This window comes from Anopheles cruzii, chromosome 2 (genome assembly GCF_943734635.1).
Source record: "Anopheles cruzii chromosome 2, idAnoCruzAS_RS32_06, whole genome shotgun sequence".
NCBI classification, from domain to species: Eukaryota; Metazoa; Arthropoda; class Insecta; order Diptera; family Culicidae; genus Anopheles; species Anopheles cruzii.
Window position 1 is genome coordinate 8,370,334 of NC_069144.1, and position 22,594 is coordinate 8,392,927.

The 22,594-nt window shown below is 56.0% G+C and overlaps 1 protein-coding gene across 1 annotated transcript; it reads right to left on the reverse strand.

Annotated features, from left to right (window-relative positions):
- Window positions 1-207: 207 nt before the first annotated feature.
- Window positions 208-20,158, reverse strand: LOC128277389 (unconventional myosin-XVIIIa). Its single transcript, XM_053015841.1, has 7 exons — window positions 19,847-20,158; window positions 15,784-19,221; window positions 15,482-15,706; window positions 10,984-11,346; window positions 1,353-3,391; window positions 1,071-1,280; window positions 208-838 (listed from the first exon to the last, which is right to left on the reverse strand). The coding sequence occupies exons 1-7, from the start codon at window positions 20,156-20,158 to the stop codon at window positions 208-210; spliced, it is 7,218 nt and encodes a 2,405-aa protein (XP_052871801.1).
- Between the last annotated feature and the right edge of the window lie 2,436 nt (window positions 20,159-22,594).

The window sequence follows — 22,594 nt, forward strand, 5'->3', positions numbered from 1 at the left end:
TGTGATCTAACTCTAGTGCGCCGCAGCCATTCGGTTAAAGCGAAGCGGCGCAAACACAACATTCCAAACACTTCCTCGCTCTCTCTCGAGACTTGTTGCTTACATAGTTTAGAAAACGTTTGGCATGATCGCCTTGAGGCAGTGGCCACTACTGTGCCGGGTGGTCGCAAAATGCATCGCAAGGAGCTCCTCTGCCCCTTCAAAAGCTTAGCTGGATTTGGCTGTGTCGGCCCCACCGGCTGCTGGGGCCGACCCGGTCGAGGCTGATGTCGTTATCACAGCGGCAGCTAGTGGCGCCCCACCACCGGCGGCGATCTTGTCCATTGACCGTGATCGGCTGCATTCGATCGCCTTCTTGAACTCGTGTATCTGATTCTTGAGGTTCTTCAGATCCACCAGATCGATCTCCGCACCGGAATCGTGCGATTCGTCGCGAATGATCTGATTTAGCGAGTGGATTTTCTCCTTGATCGATTTCAAAGTGTTGATATCGAACGGAAATTCTCTCGACTCGGCGCCCGTTCCGTCACAATTTTGCTGCTGCTGCTGTTGGTCAGTTGACAGTCTAGCTTCGGAGGTAATGTCGCCCGCACTAGGAAGCGATCGGTTGGTTGGCTTTTGATCGCTTTCACCGACCACAGGCTGGTGGTGATCCGTTGGCCGATCATCGCTTCCTTCCGAACCAGCCACTGAAGCCGTTGTTGAGCTGGGTTCGCTCTCTTGGGGAGAGGATTTTCCCGTCCCGTGGTCATCCGTTTCGAAACCCTCGTCCTCCTCCGTGATGGTGGGGTGTAAGCGTTTCTTGCGCCGCACACTTCCGATCAGACACGGCCGTATCCTGGGTTTGTGATTTCGTACGCAATGGGAATGATGGCGAAAACGATTAAACACGAATGGAACGTAAATGGGAATCGACTTCGACACAGCGACTGATGATTTTACAAAATGATGATCGTTAACGTATGGCGAACCCACCGTTGGACTCTTCAACCCGAACCCGGGATTCTCGTCGGGGGAAATGTTTCTCTGTTCGAATAAAAACCCGCACCACGAAGGGTGCACTAACATACCTAGGAGTATTGCTTTCCTTGCGAGCATCTCGCGCACCACCGACACTACCGGCGATGCTTCCGCTTCCGCGGCTACCGCCGAGACTGCCGTTCGTTGCACCGAAAGGATCACCTACGCCTCCGCCTCCGCCACTGCCCGTGCTCGTCGATTTGCGAGTTACGGTCGACTCGTGGAACGAATCCATCGACGACGAACTGTCGCTTGCATCGCTACAATTAAACAAAATGATGTCAATCGGACGGCGTTCGTGGACGATCGCGATCGCTGCCTGTCCTACTTACCTGTCCGAGTGGTACGAATCGCCCTCCTCTTCCATCGCCTGCTGCAGATCGGCTATCCGCTGGAGCGCCAGACGGAGGTCGGCCCGCGCCGACGTCGTTTCGGATTCGGCCGTTTCGATACGCTTCTCCAGCTCCTTGCGCTTGGTGAGGCCCTCCTGGTCGCGATTCCCGAGCGCCGACAGTTCCTCGCGTAGCTCGCGTATCGTTTTCGCCGATTTCTTCACCGAATCCTGGGCCTGCACTTCGCGGCTGCGCGCCTGCATCAGATCGCCCTGCAGCTTCTCGAGCGAGTCCTTGTGGCGGTTAAGCTGAATCTCGATCCGGGCCCGGGTCGCCTGCTCAAACTCGAGCCTCGATTCGAGCTCTTTGGTGCGCAGCTCCAACCGCTTGAACTGCATGGTGCTCGACGAGTCCCCGATCGTTTCCACGTTCTCGAGCCGGGCCGCCAGCTCCACCAGCTGTTCCTTCAGCGAGCGCTTCTCGCCCTCGAGCTCCGACAGCCGCACTTCGTACTCGGCGATCAGCGTCTGCTCGCTGGACAGCTGCTTCACCGTGGCACTGTACTTCTTCATCAGTTCCGCCAGCTCCTCCTCGTTCTCGTCCAGTTGGCCCTGTAGCTCGGCTCGATCGCGCAACGCCACCGACGCCTTGTCTTCCGCCTCGTTCCGGGCTCGACCCGTTTCCTCGATCAGCATCTGCGCGTCCTGCAGCTCCACTTCCAGTGTCTGGCGTGACTTGACGGCCACGGCACGGGCAGACTCCGCGTCCTCGAGCTGGTTGCGCAGCTGCCGCACCAGTGCCTTCCCGGCCGAATCTCCCTTGGCTCGCTCGAGCTGACTCTGGGCGTCACGCAGTAGCGCCCGGTACTTGCGATTGTCGCGCTTCATCTTCTGCATCATCGCTTCCTCGGCCGCCCGCTCCGCCCGGTCCTGATCCTCCAGGCTGCTGAGGCGCCGCTCGAGTTCGTGCTTTTCGCGCAACAGCAGCGTTCGCTCTTCGTGTTCCTGCTCGAGTTGGCACTCGAGCGACTTCACCTTCTTGTACGAAGCACCACGAACCTCCTCCATCTCGTCGTCACGCTGCTGCGCTTCCTTGCGGGACTCTTTGCGGGACGTTTCCAGCGACATCTCGAGCCGCAACTTGGCCTGCTCGAGCAGCTGTATCTGGCCGGCCATCTCGTCCAGCTCCTCGTCCTGCTCCTTGCAGCGCCGATCGAGCTCGAGCTTCTGGCGCTTCAGCTGCGCAATCTCTTCCTCGGTGCCACCACCGAACATCATCTCGTCGAGCTCGTTCTGCAGGGCCGTGTTCTTTTCCTCCTTCAGCTCCAGCTCCAGCTTCACGTCCGACAGGTGCTGGTCGAGCTTACACTTTTCCGCCATCAGCACGTCCTTCTCGCGCGCCAACCGCTCCTTCGCCTGACGCTCCTGCCGAGCCGAGTCCTGCAGCGTTTGGCACTCGGCGTCGAACTTTCGCTGTCGCTTCTCCAGCAGATTGTTGCGGCTACTCTGCTCCTCGTACAGCAACCGCAGATCGTTCATCTCGTTGGTCATCTTCTGCGCCTTCCGCTTCCACTGCGCCACGACACCGCGCTGCTCCTCGACCTGCTCGTACGCATCTGCGAGCTTCTTCTCCAGTTGCTTCTTCAACCCCACCAACTGCTCCAGATCGTGTTCGTGTTGCGTTTGCAGGCGCTTCTTCGTAAACTCGAGCTCCCGGGCGACTCGCTCGTACCGCAGTCGGTAACTCTTCGCTACCTCCCCGTCGGCCAATCCGCCGTCACGCTCGAGCCCGCCTTCCAGCCCGTCGTAGTCGCCCCCGACGGTGCTGCAGTCGTCAAAGTCATAGTTTAGCTCCGATTTGGCGCACAGCAGCTCCATCTCCATCTTCTCCGAGGACTCCTGCAGGTTGCGGTACTTCGACTCGTACTCCTTCACCTCCTTCTCCAGCCGCAACCGTTCGGACGTTTCCGAGGCGAGCCGCTCGGTGATGAGGTTCGAGGAGGAGTGTTCCTCCGTCAGCTCGGAAGTTAGGTCGCTTAGCTAAAAAAGAGAGTCGAACAAAACAGAGCCGTGTTAATCGGATTCGCACATTTCGGGAACGTTCCGATTGGCGTTATGTTTTGGCGTTGGCGTTAACCAAATGCGATCGGTCGATGAACCACAAATTGATCTGTTTCGTAATCAAATTCTTATGGTCATAATATTATGTAACTGTTTACAATATTCGACCGTTTTTGGTCTGCAATAGAACATCCTTCCACTGCTCGCGATCGAGAGCCTTCGGCCTATTACGTCCCTCTGTCCCTCTGAAGACATGACCAGCCCACCGGAGAGTAAAAATACTCCTACAGAGTCATCTTTTTTGACAGTCCCACCGCGCGTTTGTCCCCTTTGCGCGCTCTGCATTACCTCTTCACTTATGTCCACCACGGTACTGCAATCGTCGTCATCGTTATCGTCACACGACCCGCTCCCGCCCAGCCGCCGGCGTTGACGTATCGCACGCCTGGCCGCCGGAAGCTCACAGTAGAACGACGACGAGCGGGAGCTCGACCGCGAAACACTCGACCCGCGGCCGGACAGCGAGCGCGGTGACTGCTCCTTCAGCAGCTGCAGGCCGCGGGTAATGATGTTGGAGACACTGCGCGATCGCACCGCCGTCGTCCCCAGCCCGGTAACGTCACCGAGCGACCCGATCCCCAGATCGTCCCGCCGGCGCAGCGTGCGGCCGAGATTTCGCCAGTCTTGCATAACGTGATCGGTACGGCGCAGAAAATCGTGAATTTTGCTACTCAGGTACTGCGACGCGGAGCGGGCCAGCGAGCGGTTGGCCCCGTACTTGGGCAGCGGTACCGCCATCTCCGGCAGCTCGACGGCAATCTCTTGCGGAAGCGTGGCCAGCGAGAGGAGAAAGTTTTCCAACAGATCGGCCGGTAGCCCCACGATGTTGGTACGATCACCCTCCAGCGGTCCGCAGGACATTGCCCGATCGGCCATCGCGCGTCTCTTGATCGCCCAATGCTTTCGTTCGCTCACCGCCGTCGTCGTTTCCCCGTTGGTTAAGCTGCCTTCTTTCGCGGCGGGACCATCCTTCTCAGTCTCGTTCTTCTTCTCCTCGGCGCCTTTGGACACCTTTTTCGTAGTTTCCTTCTTTGGGTCGGGAAGTTTGGAAATTTCCACTATTCCCCGCACCATTGCGGTGTCCGCCGTTTCGTGCGTAATCGTTGTCTCCACCGTCCCCATCAGTTCGGAAGCCGTCGTCCCCGGATCGTCGGTCTTTGGCGTTTCCGCCGCAGGTGGTTCTGGGGCTTTCGGTTTCTTTTTGATAATTTTCTTGATCACCTTGCGCACCTTCACGACCGGTCGGCTGGTGGTGGAAGCAGTCGGTGACGGAGGTGGCAATGCCGCGGAAGCGTCACTTTCGTCACCCTTCACGGAATTCTTCGAGGACACGGATGATGTTCGGAGTGGAGTTTTCTCTCGGACCATGATCGTTGACGGTTCCAGCGTCAGCGAGGGTTTCCTGCTCTCAGCCGGAGATTTATCGTTCTGCTGAGGATCGGCCGCGGATGCCCGTGCTTTCGCGAGCTTCGGATCGACCCGATCGGGCGTCACGGACCGGGACGGTTTCAGCGATAGTCTAACCCCGATCGGAGCTCCCGTCATCGTGGAGGCACCTTTCGCACTGCTGCCATTGACCGTCGGCTTAGATTCCCCGTCGATGTAAGACGACTTGGCCTTATCCGTGCCGTTCGAGGTGGCAACGCTCTTATCGCCATTCTCCAGTTTCGCCGTCGCCAGACGGTTCCCACTGACGGATCGACTCAATTTAGGCACCGAATCCTTACGAAGCGTACCGGAAACTGCTGCGGCGGCCGGCGGTGTTCCATTGACCTTCCGCTCCACGCTGTTCCGGCGCCCCAGGCCGCTTAGAAGCTGGCCTAAGCTTTTGCTTTCCTTTGCCACCATTTCTCCATTTTCACCCGCCACCCCGCCGTTGACCACTTTCGTTGCGCCGGCACCGATTTCCTTTTCCATCGGTTGACCACCGTTGGACGTGATGGCCGATTTCTTCGGCTCGGCGGCGTGCATTTCGTTGTTGTTTTCGTCGATCGCCTTTTGCGTCGGTTTCGCTTCCTTCGTTCCGCCGGCCGACACCTTACTTCCGGCGGTGCTGGTGACAGCAGCAGCACCAGCAGCAGCGGAGGTTGCCTTGCCACCGCCAACGCCATTGGGGAGAAAATTTTTCCACGACAGCTTTCCCCCGACCGACGACGTGGAGGGTGATTTGGTCGGTTTCGGAGGAAGGCCGACGGGTGCGGTTGACGTCGGTGTTTGTTTCTTGGCCGCCCTCTTTACATTATCATCATCTTCCCGGGGGAGTTGGTCGCCACCGTTGGTGCCAATGCTGGCGGCGGTGCTACCGTTGTTTTGCAACGTGTCTTCCCCGCCATCCGCCGGTTGCTGGTGCTGCTGCTGGCACTTGGCCACGGTTGGTGGCGCCGGCGAGGTGGCCGTTGATGATGGTGCGGCGCTCGTCGAAGTTATTGCTGTTGATGTTGGGGTCGGTGGTGGTTGCGTTATGCGCGACGATGATGGCGATTGCGCCAGGGACTGGGCGGGTGCCGATATAATTGGCCGCATTTTACGGCAGGAAGAGGATTAGCTCCCGGGGCGCTCCCGGGACCCGAAAACCGAAACACAACCGGATCGCTGCGCGCTAAGATGCAGTTTAATTTATGCGCCGTGTGCCGTTGTTCTTTCCGCTTCACTTGCGCCGCTCGGTGGCCACTACAAAAAAAATAACAACAACACCGCGCAACCGTTGCAACACACGGTCCATTTTTTTCTGTTCGAATTCGGCTTTGCGAGGACTTTGGCCTCTTAATTGTTTTTTCCACCCGTCACGCAATCGAGCCCGATCGAGTCAACGATCCTCGAACCCCAGGGTGGGACGATTTTCTGCTTCACGCCCGACTCACGCTCGCGCATTGAACACACTTAATCCGCGCCGTTAGAAATCACATTCCCGGTTCGCGGTTACCGCGCGGAAGTGGAACCGGTGAACCGAACTTGAAGATGCAGGAAAAAACCCGGCACACAATTCGGTCGTTCGCTTTGGCAATGGGCAACCAATATTTGGAGCAAATCACTTTAAATTTAAAATTTCGTCATCACCGACCACCGTCGTCGTTTCGAGCATCCGGCCACCGAGACGGGGCCGATCCGTGTTTCACAAGCTTGCCCTTTGCCTCTCCGTTGCCTCGAGTGGCCCCGGTGGTAGGTGATCGATGGCGATTGCAATCGCACGGTCGGATTAATTTCGGCTTCAATATTTCACTCTCTCTCCTTCTCTCGGGTCGGCGATCGCGACACCCCGCGCCGGCGTTCCGTCGTCGTCCACCACCTGTCGCGTTTCGAGCGAGGGTTTTCGCGAATCGGGTCGGGTTTTCTGGGTGCTGGGCACCGGATGCATCCGCACGCAAACGCAACCAGCACCGGACTGACGGAGTGCGCACCGTCGGCAGGATTTTCGAGCCGAACCCCATGCTTTGGTTCACAGTTCCGTCGGGGGGAAGGCACGGCACGGAACGGCACGGCGCAGTTCTATTTAAACACCGCTGGGTGTTGCGTGCCGCACCGAGTGGGCAACTTTTATTAAGGCTCTAAAACTTGTACAAACAAACAGGGACCGCGATCGATCGATCGAAGGAAGGAAGGAAACGCAGTATAAATAGCGGATCGTTTTGCAACACAGTTTTAGCGGATTTCCATTAATCTGGCAACATGAAAGAATCGAAGTTTGGTGGAGGACACTCATTTCGGTAAATTTAGCAACTTGAAATGTTATTTTGTCCTCCGATTTTGTCCTGCTGCTGCTGCGAAGGCTCACCGTGATCCCCCCTGCCGACGTGGCCGACGCACTAGGTCGCGTCGGTACACCCAATCCTTTCCCCCAAATCCGCCGCCGCCCACCACCAGCTGCTGTTGTGACAAACTGTTGTGGGGCAAACCAGAGCAGACCCCATGGAGTTCTTCTGCGGCGGAACATGGTGCCGTGGTGGTGCCGCGGGGGGCGACAAATCATGGTGACACAAGTGAACGGAGCACGACAAATGTAACATCGGGTGTTGGGAGATGGCCGCCGGCGACACCGAGAGACGTCGGCTCCGGTGGTTAGAAGATGTTGCTGCTGCTGGCAGAAGACCGTAGAAGACGTATTTTTAGACACGGCCAAGCGGGTCGGCCACCGAGTCCGAGATGTGTGGTTTGATGCGCCACGATGATGAACGGCCAATTGGCAGACGGAAGCCAGCTGGCCACGGGACGGCCGCCCAACCGCGGTGGAGGCTTCCGTGACTCTGGGTCGATTTTCGACCTGCACCGTGTCGTGTCTGGTCAAGTCTGACTGCTGCCAGTTGGAGTTGGCCAAACATGACGTTTGGCAACAGTCGGCTACGAGTGACCTCGTATATTTGATAAGGCTTTTAGGATACTAGCCATTCTAATGAATTAAATTAAAACAATCCCCAAAAACGATCGACCAAAACAACGCATTTGCGCGTTCATCGCACTCTCAGTGCGATCTGTCACACTCCGTCACGCGCCTGGTCAGTACACAAATAACCAAACCGCCGAGAGGCGAAAAACAAAACGCAACAGAGAGATCAACCCCTAAATGATACCTCCCCGCTGTCGTGGTGTCCTGTCTGAGACGGCCGCGGCTGCGTTAAGCCGGTGCACGGGTGCGAACGATGAACGGCTTCGCGTAATTATCGAAGCCAATCGACGGAGACCGGGACGACGGGTGACGAAGACACGTTCTACAGGGCGCCGTGTTTAGCGACGAACCGGGAGTCAGCTGTTTGGATCGGGGCAGGAAAAGAATCTGTGCCCGTCCGTCGTAAGCTGACTTTCACTCGCTCGTCTGTCTGCTCGTGCGCCGAAAGATGTTTCGGAAAGAGTTTCCCCACGCCAGGGGGGGCAGCCGCTGCCGCCACTTGTCACTCACTCTCTGCTGGGAAATATAGAACACGAGCAGGCGCGGACGGGGCGTGAAACGGGCCAGAGTTAAACAACCTCGTTCCCAGAACCGAGGCGGCCACGGCGGCGTGCATGTGAGGCCGAGCACACGAAAACCTGGCAACGTCCTCAGGCAGCCGAGCTGCAACCCGGGGCCGGGCCCAGCTAATGAGCTGAGTTGGGCAGAAGAAACCGGAACAGATTGGGCCACACAAATGTTCGTGCATAGCGAACATTGTTAGCATCCTTTGCCTTCCGTGTCTTCGTCGTCGCCTTCGCGGGGTTTGGCTAATCTCAGTTTTGATCCGCCAGATGTTTGACAATGCAATCCGCAGGTCCGCGTAGCAGCAACCGGTCATCTGCAATGGCGTGTATCTGTTTTAAACATCCGTTTGCTATTTTTGACACAACCCATAATAAAGGATGTCTCTGTTTAAAATTGGTCAACTTCAAATCGACGCATTATTTTTCATAGTGCATCAAAAATCCTGTACACCTCTTATTTAAAGATGTGTTTGTGTAGTATCGCTACATATTATTCGATTTTGACATTTGCCCTTCATTTGTAGAAGTGGCGTCGAAACAAGAGGAGCATCGTCTCAAAGCTTTGCACCGTCAGTGCGAAAATCCGAATTACTCGCACGCCAAGTTAGCGAAATTGTTGAATGTGGCCAAATCAACGCTCACCAATGTATTGAAAGTATTCGGAGAACGTTTGACGACAGTCAGAAAGACTGGATCAGGTTGAAGTCGGAACCAGGCGACCGCAAATACGACGAAACGAGTGATCAGATGTTTCTAGCGGAATCCCAAACTCTCCGTCCGAGATGTCGCAAGAAAGCTGGAGCATAGCATCGCAAGCTAAATAAACATCTTCCCTCAAAAAGCACAAAAGTTCCGTACTGTTTTTTGGCCGGATTTAGCATCTTGTAATTATGGGAAAAACGCCATGAAGTGGTATGCCGCAAACAACGTCCAGGTGGTCGTCCAAAGAACGCCAGAGCTCCGCCCAATCGAAAAATATTGGGCCGTCGTCAAGCGGAACCTCAAAAAGACTCGTAAAACAGTTGTCAGTAAGATGGAATTCAAAATAAACTGGCGTTCTGCGACCAAGAAAACGGTGCAGGAGTTGACGAAAGGATTAACACGAAAGGTCCGGCAATTCGCATTCCTTAAGACGTAGGGCAGAGACGAATGTTAAGCTATTGCAGCTCAAAGTCTCTATAATCACAAGAATCAATCTTAAACCGGAGGGTTGAATGATATTTTTTTACAGATTCTGTATAAAATGAGCTTTCAAAAGAAACATTGCTTGTTTTTTAATAAAATGTTTGACTGATTTATAAATTGTTTTGTTTGACCAATTTTGGACAGAGACACCCCAGAGACAGAGGTGCATTAAAATAGCTAACTTTGGTGCTGGTAAATCGCAGTTTCCCACTGTTTACAGCAGCGTGCCCAGCGTGTTTCAATGCCGCTTTCGAACCCGGCAAAAACTCCGCCACCTCCTCCCGGTCAACTTTCGGTCATAAATCTGTTTCGGGGCGCAGAAAGCGTGGCGGGGATCGACATCCGATCTCCATCTCCGAACCGATCGATCAACGCGCGGGGCGGTGTTAAACGGTTCAAGCGGAAGCGAAAGCATGTTTGTTATGACCGGGGGTTGTCACAAGCTGCGATCGAACGGAGGGTGGAATTTATGCGATCAACGCACTTCACGCTCTCGAACGTGTGTGGGGTGCAAAAAAATGGGGCAGACACACAGGACGTGTTTTGTAAAATGTTTTCCAGTTTGCCACACAAAAAAAAACGACGTTCTACACTTACATGCTTTAGGTGATCTCCGGTGGGGAGGGCTAAAACCCTACCGTTGTCGGACACAACATTTTCTAATGCGTTTTTTCTCGGGCCCCGTTATGGATTTAGGAGGCGAATCACAACGAACCGAAACCACTGCTCCATAACGCAACACAACACCGTTTTCACCGAAAACCCGCGCACCAGACACAAGCGGCGTACACTATACTAGACCGTAAGCTAACCGTGTTGTTAATGGCAAAACAACAGACGGCGGGTTTTTTTTTTGCGCCCTTTCATCGCCTCAATCACCACACGATGAAAAAAATCAAAACCATGCACGATCGCGAGATCGCGACGCACACCGACACAAGTCGCGCGGGCGATAATAAATTGTCCACCTACATTCGCGAAGACCATTCGCGAGGTGACGAAGTTGCATCAAGCTGCGCCCGACAGATTCACATCCGGAGTCGCGAAGGTGTTGTGATCGGCAAACCTACTCTCACCTAGACTTCGACACTCCCACGTGGCCCGACGACCCTCGACCTTCTGTGGTTCACTTCAATGAGAAGTTGGCAGTTGGCTGGAGAAAATGTAGCACCTTTTAGCATCAACGTTACGAATGGAGCACAGCCACTGAGTCGATCACTACGAATTATTGGTAAACTGAAGGTTTGATGATTGATCTTTTAATTTCCGACCCTCAATCGACCATCATCGTCGATTAATTCGAAAACATGGAAGGTCGGCTCCGAATGGACCGATCGCATTTGGTTAACGGACACCCAAAAACGGCACGTCGTACTTACCCGTGCCTCCAGCTTGTGGTTGGCCGTCTTCAGCTCGTTCCGTTCGGCTTCGATCCGGTCCAGCTTGGCGCGCACCTGCTGCAGCTCGGCGGTGGCCGCCAGGAGTTGCTCCTCCGTCCGGTGGACGGCCAGCAGCGGCATCACGCGGACCAGCAACCGCCACCAGGGCCAGTCGCGCACCTTCAGAAAGGCGCGCACATTCCGCTGAATGCACCGGACCGCCAACTCCTGCAGCCGGCGACGGGCGAGACGCCTTCGGGCCAGGTAACCGCGGCAGTGGGCCTGCAACTGGATCACCCGATCCGACAGCAGCTCGTCGCGTTTCGCCTCGAGCGCGCCCAGCACACCGGAACGGAAGAAAACCTTCGCGCGGGCGGCCACCGGGTGGGAGGCGCGGCAGATTAAAGGTTGCGTTGCGTGGCGTTGCGTGGACACACGTGGCACACGACGAGAAGCGTGTAAGAGAACGAGAGAGAGAGAGAGAAAATTAGTGCACATCGTTAATCGGAGGGCGCGCGGGTTGAAAAGATAAAGTAAAAACCCGCCCAGAAACCTTCACCGGGGCGCCCGTGGTGAGGGTGAACCGGATAATTTTTCGAACCACGTTCCGACGACGAAACGATCGACTTCCGACTGATCGACTTCATGTTTTTCCGTGTTATAAACATGTTTTTTTCGAGTAAAAGCCAAGGACGCGAAAGAAAATCCAATACGGAGACACTCTGCAACCTCCGCTCGTTTCCGGAACCCGGAGTCCGCCGATTGGTTCGGAATTTCCATAGCTCTGCCTCGATCTGTTTAAACGTTCACCTTTTTGGACGAAGCAAAACGAAACAATGGAAAACGGCGAGATGCGATTCCGCGATCCGCGATCCTCGCCGACCGATCACGGACGCACGTGTTCCGGACGATCGCCAAAGGAAAGTCGCATAATTTGTGGCGTGTTTTTGGCCATTTTCCTGCGCCGCGTGTTTTGCAATGCGAAGCGCAGTTGAAAGTTGCAAAAGCGCGGCCAACGCACGGCTGGCCAATGACGGTGACCAACATAAACCTTCCCTTCCCTCCCCTTTGTAGTCCCTCCCTCGAGGGGGGGTCAAAACTTTCTCGCGCAGCCCGTGGTGGTTTTCCGATTTTTCGTTTTACCTTCTCACTGTCATCGTTGATCGTAATAATTGGCTGTTTAATCACTGCGATCGGTGGCGACGACGACGGAGACTTCGGTCCTTTCTTCCACGACGGAGCCGCACCACCACCAACGACGGTCGGGGTCACCGTACGGTTCCACCGGCCGCCAGCAAACCCATCGACGGTGGAATGTTCGAATATTCCCAGCAAACTTTCGTCCAACTTGCCCACCGATGGCGGTGCCGGTGCTACCACCGACGGTGGCGACTCCGACTTTTCCTGCTCCGAGCCACCGTTGCTGCCGAGAAGGTCCAAATTTTCGTTCGACATTCGGCCGGAATCTTCGCTCCAGTCGCTCTCGTGGTACGAGTCGACTTTGCTCGACAGGCCCACCGCCGCGGCCGCTTCCGGGGGCGGCGTTTGATTGGCCATCGGGGGATTGGTTATTAGCAGCGTCGTTGTTTTCTCTTTGCCCGCACCTTCATCGCCACTATCGAGGCCGATGCCGGGGCCAGTGGTCGTCGCTGACGAGCAACTGAAGCTACTCAGCGATGACGTCGACGTGGTGGACGATGAGGACGAGCAGCCGCCGCTGTGGGCCTTCGGGGTGGTGTGCGGTTTATTTTGCTTCACCAAAGCGGGTGACTTAAGGGGTGGCGGAGCCACTACCGGGGTCAGTGGTGCCACCGATTTAGTCCACGGTTTGCTGCCGGTCCCGATCCGGGCGCCTCTCGTGCTCAACCTTCCACCGGCGACCGATGAACGTCTACTACTGTCCAGTGCTGCCAGTCTGCTACTACTGATCACTGCGGCCGCCGCCGCTGCCGCGCCTCGTGCGCTCGCGCCACCGACCTTCGATTTCTTTTCGACCGCCACCGGCGGGGTGGTGGCAATTGGCTTCTTCTGCTGATTGACCGTCCCTCCGTCGTGGTGGTGCATCGTTTGGGTCATCACGCTCCCGGACGTTGCACTTTTGGGTGCAGCGGCGCCGCGCGGTGCGTAGTGCACGGTCGAAAGACGCGAAACCGTGGCCCGGATCCGGAGCGGGCTAACGACGGTGAGCTCTTCCACCTTGCGCAGTATTTCGTGGCCCTTCTCGAGACATTTGCACAGCAGCTGATCCCCGTTCAGGGTGGCGGTGGCCGATGGCGGGCGTCTCACGTTTCCACCGGTGGCCGTGAGATTGCGCTGCCTACTGCCGTGAACGCTCATCTCCGGTACATTGCTGCCACAGAGCGATGGGGAGGGGAACTTACGAAGTGCGTTTTGGAAGTTTCGCTCACTTTCGCACCCGTTCAAAGGGAAGATGGTTCGTAGAATTAATTAACACTTAATTACTGCACGACCTAAAAACACTCTGCTGTGTGTAGGAATATGAAGATAGGTTAACCGCGCGCACTCATTCGCCGTTTGCTTCGTTCGGGTTGCTTCGGTCAACTCTAATCGTCTCCGCCATCGAAACTGTGCATCACATCACTCTGACGCGCGCCTTCGTCCAGCTTCTCTACGGTCCATCGACTAATGGCCACCGCGCGGACGAAACAAATGAACGTTTTATGATCGAGCTTCGTTCGTTCCTGATGCTACACCCACCATTATTATAACCATCATCATCGGCATCATCATCATCACATCCGCCCTAAGAAGCGCAACGCGAGCCCCTTTATGCCGCGTGCTTTATTGCTTGATCATCGCCCGGCTCATCTTCAACCATCATAAAACACACAACATTAATATTTCTCCATCATTCTGTATCGCTCTCCACATTCTCCGCGATCGGACGCTCTGGTGGTGATCGATTTTCTTTTTGCGAAGGGAAACCCACACACACACGCACAGCGCATTTGGAAAATAGGGCCAACAATGGAGAGAGAGGCGAGCTACAACAATAAAAAAATAAAACGGCTGGCGCAACATAAAAACAAGAGGCTAAGCAATAGCGATTCAACTCGATTTCCATACGAGAGCACATGCATCACACAACACAACACAGTTTTCCCTTCTTCACTTCGCCCCACGAGAGTGTGTGTGTGTCCGATAGGAAAGGAAAATGCACTGTAAATCACGCTTTCACGCTTTTCTCTTTCCGTTTTGGTTTTTTGCTCGGCCACAAAACGAAGACTCACACTCTCCGGTGGCAAAGGAAATTTTATTTCACAGCCCACAGCAGCACGGATCCCACCAGCTCCTTATTTTCTTGGCCTGCACTTTGCCGTTGCTAGGCAATGTTAAGGCAACGGTGGCTTTGGTAACACTCAACAACACACATGCTGGGACTCCGCATCTCCGGGGCATCTGATATCTGACCGACGACTTTGGCAACTGTGCGATGCACTTCCTGGCTGGGCACACTGCACTGCGGTGTCGGCTTGGCCGATTCCGTTAACTGCACACGATCGAGGTAATCGACATCCCTTAAAAAGCTATCCCAAAGCACCCAGGTGCCCGCCTCAAAAGGATTGTGCAGTGATGTCGGCGGAGAACTCGATCAACTGGACGGCCTTCTTCACACACCTTCACATCCCTGCGGGGGCCCGCCGGGATCACTTATTCTTATGCTAAAGCTCCTTGAGACACACGGGGCAAAAACCGCCAACCAGACCGGACCGGACGTGTGTGCGAACGCGGCGAACGGATAGCGCTGAATAGGTTTAAATTCGAGCGGTACACGACGCGGCGGAGCGATGGCCACTTGCTGCTGTCTGCCGACTTTTGGTTCTCGAGCCGAGCCACCTCCGACGGGCGGAAGGCGGAAGAAGAAGAAGAAAGCAAGCAAGCAACCCGATCCGGGCCAAGTTCCTTCGCGATAGTGCCTCTCACTCCGACCGGGACGCGCCGGGGGCCAATCTCCGGGTCCGGGCGGTGTGTGTGTGTGTGCATGGATTTGCTATCTTTCTTTATCTACCCTCCAGATCCAGCGGCCACGGGGCCACACACACCACACTACGATCGGGTCCGCGGCCGCGGTCCGGATGACGTTGCTGCGCGTTCCAGCGCGAAGTGCGTTCACGGACACGACGCGGGCGCACACATTCTCAAGCTTTCGTCCGCCGCGGCCGTTCCGCGAGTATGTGTGCGTGTTTGTCGCGGGAGTGAAAGCGTCAGATCGCGAGCAACAACAACAACAAAAAACCCACTCCAATCGAGCAGTTCCAACCGTTTCGAGCAGCAGAAAGAGATCGCGAGAGATCGCGAGATTTAAGTGCTCGAAAACGGAGCCCCAGCCGATGATGATCGATCCTCCCTCCCCCGTTGCGCAGATCATTACACTTTCGATTGGAAGCCCCCCGGAAAACTTTCTCGCCAAATACCCCCCTTTTGTTTTTAATTAAAATTCAATCAAACTTTTCGTTCACTTTTCGCCTGGCCTCACCTGGCTCGTTCCGATGCGGTAGACGGACGGATCGACCTCACAGTTGCTGAGAATGCTGTCCACCGTGGCGGGCTCCGTAACGACCGCCAGTGCTCCGGGTCCCCCGACGCCTCCAGCACCATCCGCTAGCAGCCCGAAACGGATCACAAACTCGCCGAGCGGCACACTGATCGGGAAGCCCAAACGGTAGAGCCGCGCAAAGTCGAGCATCTGCGAGCCCCGCAGCTAGAAGGGAACACGAGAAGGTCGCGGGTCAGATCGCATCAATCCGGGAGGGGGGCCACTACCTGCGCCTTACGTACCTGACTTCGCAACAGTGGAATGTTGATGAGGTCCTCCTCGCCGGTTCGCCGGGTCACTTCGCCCCCAGCCGGTGGCTCACCGACCCCCGGCAGGACCGTGCCACCGTTGTGTTGCGGCAAGTAGCAGTACACAAAGTGGGTCCCCGTGCGGCGCAACGTATCGATCAGACAGTCAACCGTGTACTTCACCTGCACCACCACGCCGTTGCGCTTGGGGAACCCACTGCCCGCGCTGTATGCGTTCGTCCGCCGGATGCTACTGATGCGCCGCAGTGACTGTTGGTGCAGCTGCTGTGATGATCCCCCGAACGCGTACGATGACTCCATCGCACCACCCAACGTGCCCACAAACAATCCGCTCACTTCCGGCTTGGTGCTATCGCGCAGACAGTTCAGTGCACGCTGCGGCAGGTAGTGCGCCTGGGCGGCCGCTTCCTTTAGCCAACTGGACACGGAATAAAGCACCGGATTGGTGCCCAGCAGGTGCTGCAGCACCACATCACACGCCCCACTCGGGACACTGGCCCTCAGTAGCAGCGTTTCGCGCGCTTCCCGATCGCCGTACGCCGCGAACAGACGCTCCATAAACCGTGCATCGCGATCCCCTGCGGGATCATCGTCGAAATCATCGACCGCGCCACCGTTACCGTTAGCGTTTGCTGACGCCGGCACCGGGTTCAACAGTTGCTCCTCGTCCAGCATCCACAGCAACCCTTTGCGCGGCTCGTGGCTCTGCGGTATCTTGTCGAGCAGGGCGACCATCGGAACGGGCCCACCCGACGTTACGCCACCACCGTCGGGTAGTGGATCCGCCTCGACCGTCACCATCTCCTGGGCGTATCGGTGGCGCGGTTGCACCAACATCGCGTTGTGAAACAGAAGCTGGAGCCGCTCGTGAAGATAGTTAAACCGTAGCTCGGCGAGCGTGCTGATTCCGCCACCGCAGCCTTCACCACCGACACTGGCCACGTTCTGGAAACCGGGCACATCAACCAGCAGCACCGAGCCGATGGTCTGATGCGGAGTAGCGGCCATGATCGATTTATTAATAAGCCCCACGATCGTGTAGAACAGTTCGGTGTAAAGGGCTTCGCTGAACGCGCTCAGCGCTTCCGATGCCACCGTCGACGACAATGCGGTTGCTTTCGGGGCACCCGTTCCACCGCCCCCACCACCACCACCCCCGTTGGCCACCTCAGGAAACACGTACGTCAACAGTTCGTCCATCGGAATTCCGAGCAGCGAGGCGGCTTTCTGCGCAGCGCGTGGATTAACGAACTGCACCCTACCGGCCACCGCCACGGCTCCGGACTGCGTAAGATGATAGATGGCCGCCAGCACGTGCCACACACCGCGCACCGCCAGCGGGTCAACGTTCAGCACACGGAACGCTTGACACAAACGTTGATAATCGATCGTTTCCTGCTGTACGCTAGCGCCCGCCGTTGCACCGGCGAGCGGTTCCAGTAACAGTTCCTTCCGAAGGGCCCCCACATCCACGCCGGACAGGAAGCTCCACCGGGGCGCACCAATGGCCCCGGCGGGTCTCATGCGATCGATGGGCAGCACCTGAATCGAACCCGCCACCAACTGACCGGCGTGATCGAAATCGAGGGCAAAGATTTGCGCAAACTTTGTCGCATTCGAACACAGTGCCGTCCGTTCGTTGCCAAACGCGTCCAAGATCGCACCGATGGCGCTAACCTTCTCCACCGTGAGGGCGCGACCTGCCGCGCCACCCGTGGCCAGTGTCAGATAGTACAGGGCGTGCTTGAAGTTGGTGGTTTTACCCGCACCCGATCGACCCATAAAGATGATGCTCTGATCGCGGCGCGTCTCCAGGGCGGCCCGGTACGCGGTTTGGGCTTGTGAAAAAATGTGCGGCGGCATATCGTCCTCCACCTTGCAGCCACGAAACATCGAGGCCACCTTCTCCGAGTAGAGCGCTAACGGGGCCATCGGATTGAGGATCAACAGGACGGGGCCGGCTCGGGTGTGGATCAGATTGTTGGCGTACCGTTGCCGTAGCACGTGCAGGGCGGACGATTCGTTCAGGTGCGGCAAATGGCACAGATCCTCGACCAGATCGTATGCGGCCGCATTCGCCACCTCCAGGTCGTCCTCGTCGATCAGCAGCTCCTCACCACCGTTCGGTGCCTCGAGCCGTACCCAAACTTTACCCGCCTGCTGCTGATGATGGTGCGAGGGCATCGGAACCGTCGACGGGGACAGCTGTTGCCGTCGGGCGGCCGTAAAGCCACCGCGATGAAGTAACCACACACGCCCAACCGAGCCACCTCCCTCGCCGAACGGTGCCCCCGTCGGGCCGAGCGGTGGTCGGCGTGAGTGAAGGAATCGCCGGCTTGCGCTACGCTTTAGGGTGCTACAATCTGTCGTGGTAGCGGTGGCCAATTCCGCGGTAACGAAGCGGCGGGAAAGTTCTATCAATTCCGCGATCGGTTGCACCTTCACCGTGACCGAATCGCCGCTGCTCCGGATCATCTCGATGATCGTTTCGCGGGTCAGCTCCTCAACCGGTTGCCCGTTCACCTCCAGCAGTCGATCGCCGGGCAGCAGGCCCGTCTGCACGGTTCCGGATGAGCTGGGTTCCGCAAAGATGATCGCCCGCAGTCGACGGGCAGGCGGTGGCGTCCGCTCACCGTTGACCGGTGGTAGTCGATCGAGGACAAACGCTTTCCGGAGGCTGAAACCGAAATCGTTCCGAGGGCTTTTCTGGCGCTGAATCGTCAGTACGCGAGCTGCCGGCAGGGGCTGCACGGTGATGGGAGGTAACGACAGGATGATGCCTCCGTTGACCGGCGCGATGCGTTCGTCGAACGGGAAGACGCGTCCGATGCGACCGTCGTACCCCTGCGACTCCCCGACCGGGCTGAGGGAAAAGGGAGGCGTTGCGAAGGAAGAGTTTGTCGTCGTCGTCGTAGTGTCCGTCAGGCTGTCGGCACTCGGGGACGGTGAGGCCAGTAACTGCAGGAGTGCCGCCGATCCTGGCAACCCATGGTGGTGGTTCGATGGTGAGGTTGCACTCGAACTGAGCCCATCGGCCGTCGCCAGGTTCACTCGCGAGCCCTTCAGTATGCCGCGCTTCGGTGGCCGCGGAGGGACCGGTGGCTGAGTTTTACTGCCCGGATACTGTTGCTGTGACAGATGATCCGACGAGTAGCCAGTCTCGCTGTGCGGCGAAGTAGGCTGCAGGGTGGTAGTGGTGCTGCTAAACGACACCCGCTCCACCATTTCGCCATTCCGGTCGATATAGGTCGTCGTATTGGCCACGGCCAGCACTTCCTCCGTGCCGCGGTCCAACTCCCGGTGGTCGACGTCCAGTTGGGCAAAGAACGACGCACTGTAGTCGGCCGTGATGCCACTCGGAAGCTTTTCCTTCTCTTTCCGCCGACCGCGTATCTTTAGCGACCGACGAACCTAAGCAGGCCACGGAGAGAGAGAGAGGGAGAATTAGTATCGTTTGTTTGTGAGCTAATTTGCATTTTGGGTTTCTATTTAGCCCGCGGACCGGCCTACTTGAGCCTGTCTTGGCGGGGAATCGAATTTTCGCCATCGGAATGCGCGCTCGCCTCACGTCATCTGTCAAATTTAGCTGTCTCCAATCGGCCAAAAAGTTATCGAGTATTTGCATATTTTTTGCAATAATTTACAGTTATTTTGTCCCAAACAGTCTAATCAGACGTCTCTGTGTTCAAATCTTATGTTGATCAATTATTATTATCAATTATTCGAACAATTTGTTGAACGAAACAAATAATTTGAAGGTTACTACTAACTGAATCTATGTGTTAAGCCCGCGACTTTTCAGCCCATGTATTAGCTTAGATACAAGTTCGGAGACAACAGGAGCCGGAATGCATTTGCGTTTTCAGTTTGCAATGTCTCCCGCAGGCCGGTTCTAAAGGGGACCTTCAAGGGCACCAATGAGTCACACGCGCGAACGTATTGACCGCTGCGGCAGCGGCACACAATGATGGAGTTAATCCTTTCCTCCTCGAGACCCTCTCGAGTGAAGCACTTTCTTATCACCCCGTGTGCTTACCTCATCCAATCGCAACAACTCTTCCGCACTCATGCTCCCGGAGTGGCCACCGGTCGTTCCGCCGCCGCCGCCACCCAGCAGCAACTGTTTACCGTCCTTGCGGGCCTTTTTTTCCTTCTTCCGGCGATCCTTGTCGTCGCCGCCATCGCCACCGACGCTACTGATAACGGAGTGTACGAACCCGGCCGGCCCGGAGGAGGGCGACACGGCGGTGTTTCCGGTGCCACCGGAACCGTTGTTGTTGTTACTGTTGTTACTTCCTCCACCGCTGCCCCCCACGCCAACCACACCTTTTTTCATAAAATTAAACATCTTCCCACCGCGATCCGGTGCTTTCTTTTCCGCAACTTGGCTCACTTTGCTTGCACTTCAACTACAGAGAGAGACAAGGCTTTGAAAGGCTTCGGGGACTGCAATAGAAAAAAAACCAAGACCAACAACAAAACAGGTTAGGAGTTGATCCGAAATGCACCAGAAAGTAAGTATTTGGAGCGCAACAAGAACACACTGCTTTCGCGGGGCGACATTCGATCGCGCAGCAAGCAAATACGAAACATCCCGCGTTACACCCTGAGTGGCCGCTCTTTTTCTCTTCACTTTATCACGTTTTATCACACACAACTTTTATCTCGCCATTCTGTTTATCGTGTGCCGCCGTCGCCGCCGCCCTGTTTGCGTGACTCGAGATAAGGTCTTTTGGGGTCGTTCTACGCCGGGGCTTTGGTTTCTTTTATCACCGTATGCCAAGTATCCCGAAGTTCCCGCACTGCTAAGGGAGTGGCTTGCTGCGTTCCATAAAATATACCGCATCAATTACACTCCGGATTGCATTCCAACGTTCGGGGAGGGACGCAAAAAAGGAGCAAAGCAAAAATAATACGAGACTAATAAAAATATAGAAATTGCCCTGGGCGGCGCGTGATCGTGATGGTCACTGTTTGGCTGCGCGATAACCCACAAGTGAGGAGCTTGTTTTGAGCATCGATCTCCGATGCTGCCGCCTCGTTAATGTATGCATCGATGGTTGCTTTCTTTTGCGCGTTGTTCGCTCTCGAGACCACTTTCTTATCCGCCGCCCCTCGCGCGGGACGCAGATCCACCACCGAGCTAGGGGCGGCCAGCAGCAGCCAAGCATTTCTTGATTAAGAAAGAGTGAGAAAAAATAAAACTCTAATAAACGGTACCACCATTCTCGCACTCAGCACTCCGTCGACACGGCCAGCCCACGGGCGCGTTTTTGCCCCGGGTGTTCTTCTCAGGGGGCGACTGACCGCAAAAGTGTCTGCTCCGCACACACGGTACTCTCCGAACGAAGCCTAGCCTCCTAGATGGTGGGCTCCAATCCTAATGTGCCGCGTCGAAAGGGTGTGGAATTCGGTGTGGCTTTTCCACAAGCGCCCGAGCTCCCGAAATGGCGAAACGGCCCCCCTAATACTTTAATTCGCCGTTCGCAATTTTGGGAACATTTTGCGCACATCGCACAATTGCCTTAGAATCTCCTGAGTACGGTCGGACGACGAGTAGGCGCGCCGTTTCCGTGTAGAAAATATTGACGGAATGTTTGAGGGGCTCTGCGCGGCAGACAGACTGGACCACACCAGACTTTTCCACCAAAAACTTTCCGCCCTGCCTAGACACGCTGCGGCCCTGTAACTGTAAACAGCCGAAAAGGTGCTAAAAAGGGTTTTTTTCTAGCACACCCTTTTTGACACTAGAAAGTGAACAGACACACACAGACACAACAGAACAGCAATCGAAGCACGCCTTGCTCGAGGGGCCACTCACAAAACACAGTTCCGTGAGCCCGGAAACCCACAAAAGTGTTTGCGGGAACTTTCTTACAACGATCTGGCCGTGGCCAGAGTTTGACGACGTTGACAAACATCGTTTGTGGCCAAAGCACAAACACACCCACAGGCCGGGGGACACAACGCGGGATGTGGGATAGAAAAGTAGTTCACCAGACGAACCTCCGTTCGGGTTACTTCTTCGGGTTGCTGGCACGGGTTCCACGGGTTACGAGGCCCCGTGATAGGAATCACATTTAACGCACGTCGAACTAAAAACGTAGTGGGCGCCGAATCGAGTACCGAGCGACCGCAGAAAGTGCGCTACGAAAAACCACGACGGGAGCCACACCACACACCACAACCGCCGCCAACTAATAACTTTTTCCAGCCAGACACACCGTGTTCCGTTCCCGTTCTGGTGTGTGACAAACATCCCGCCGCCACTCGCACTTGCGCCCTCTCGCTCGCTCCAGTCTCAGCATGCGGCAGCAGCGCTTTTTATTTTCCTCCATCTAGCGCACGCACACCAACACTCGTGGTCCGTGCGTGCAACAGCACACTTCTGAGAAGTTGTAGAAATGTTTACCTTTCGTTTCGCGCACACTAGCGCAGCTCTGCGCAGCTGTCACACATTGCCACTCACACACACACACGCGCTGTGCGTAGCTTGCACAAAATTCCACAGCCAGCCCAGGGGGAGTGACAAGGTAGGCGAGCATAAGCATAAACCCTCTCTGTCTTCCACCGCAATGTGTGCTTTGTTTACCGCTACACAGAGGCATTCTCAGGCACACACACGCACATAACCTGTCTACAATTGATCGTAAAATTTTACGCATTGACATTTATTACCGAGCCGAGAATGCCGATGCGTAACGCATCGTGTAACGCGCGTGGCGTAACGCGTTGGTGGTAATTGAGAAAAGAATGAGGCCCCATATTCATCATCAGACGGAAT

Excerpts from the sequence above, each read along its gene's own strand:
- LOC128277389 (XM_053015841.1), bottom strand. The coding sequence starts at position 20,158 with ATGTTTAATTTTATGAAAAAAGGTGTGGTTGGCGTGGGGGGCAGCGGT. Across the intron at positions 19,222-19,846 it reads AGTTGTTGCGATTGGATGAG|GTTCGTCGGTCGCTAAAGAT; the intron begins GTAAGCACACGG and ends TGGCCTGCTTAG. Across the intron at positions 15,707-15,783 it reads TTCCACTGTTGCGAAGTCAG|CTGCGGGGCTCGCAGATGCT; the intron begins GTACGTAAGGCG and ends GTTCCCTTCTAG.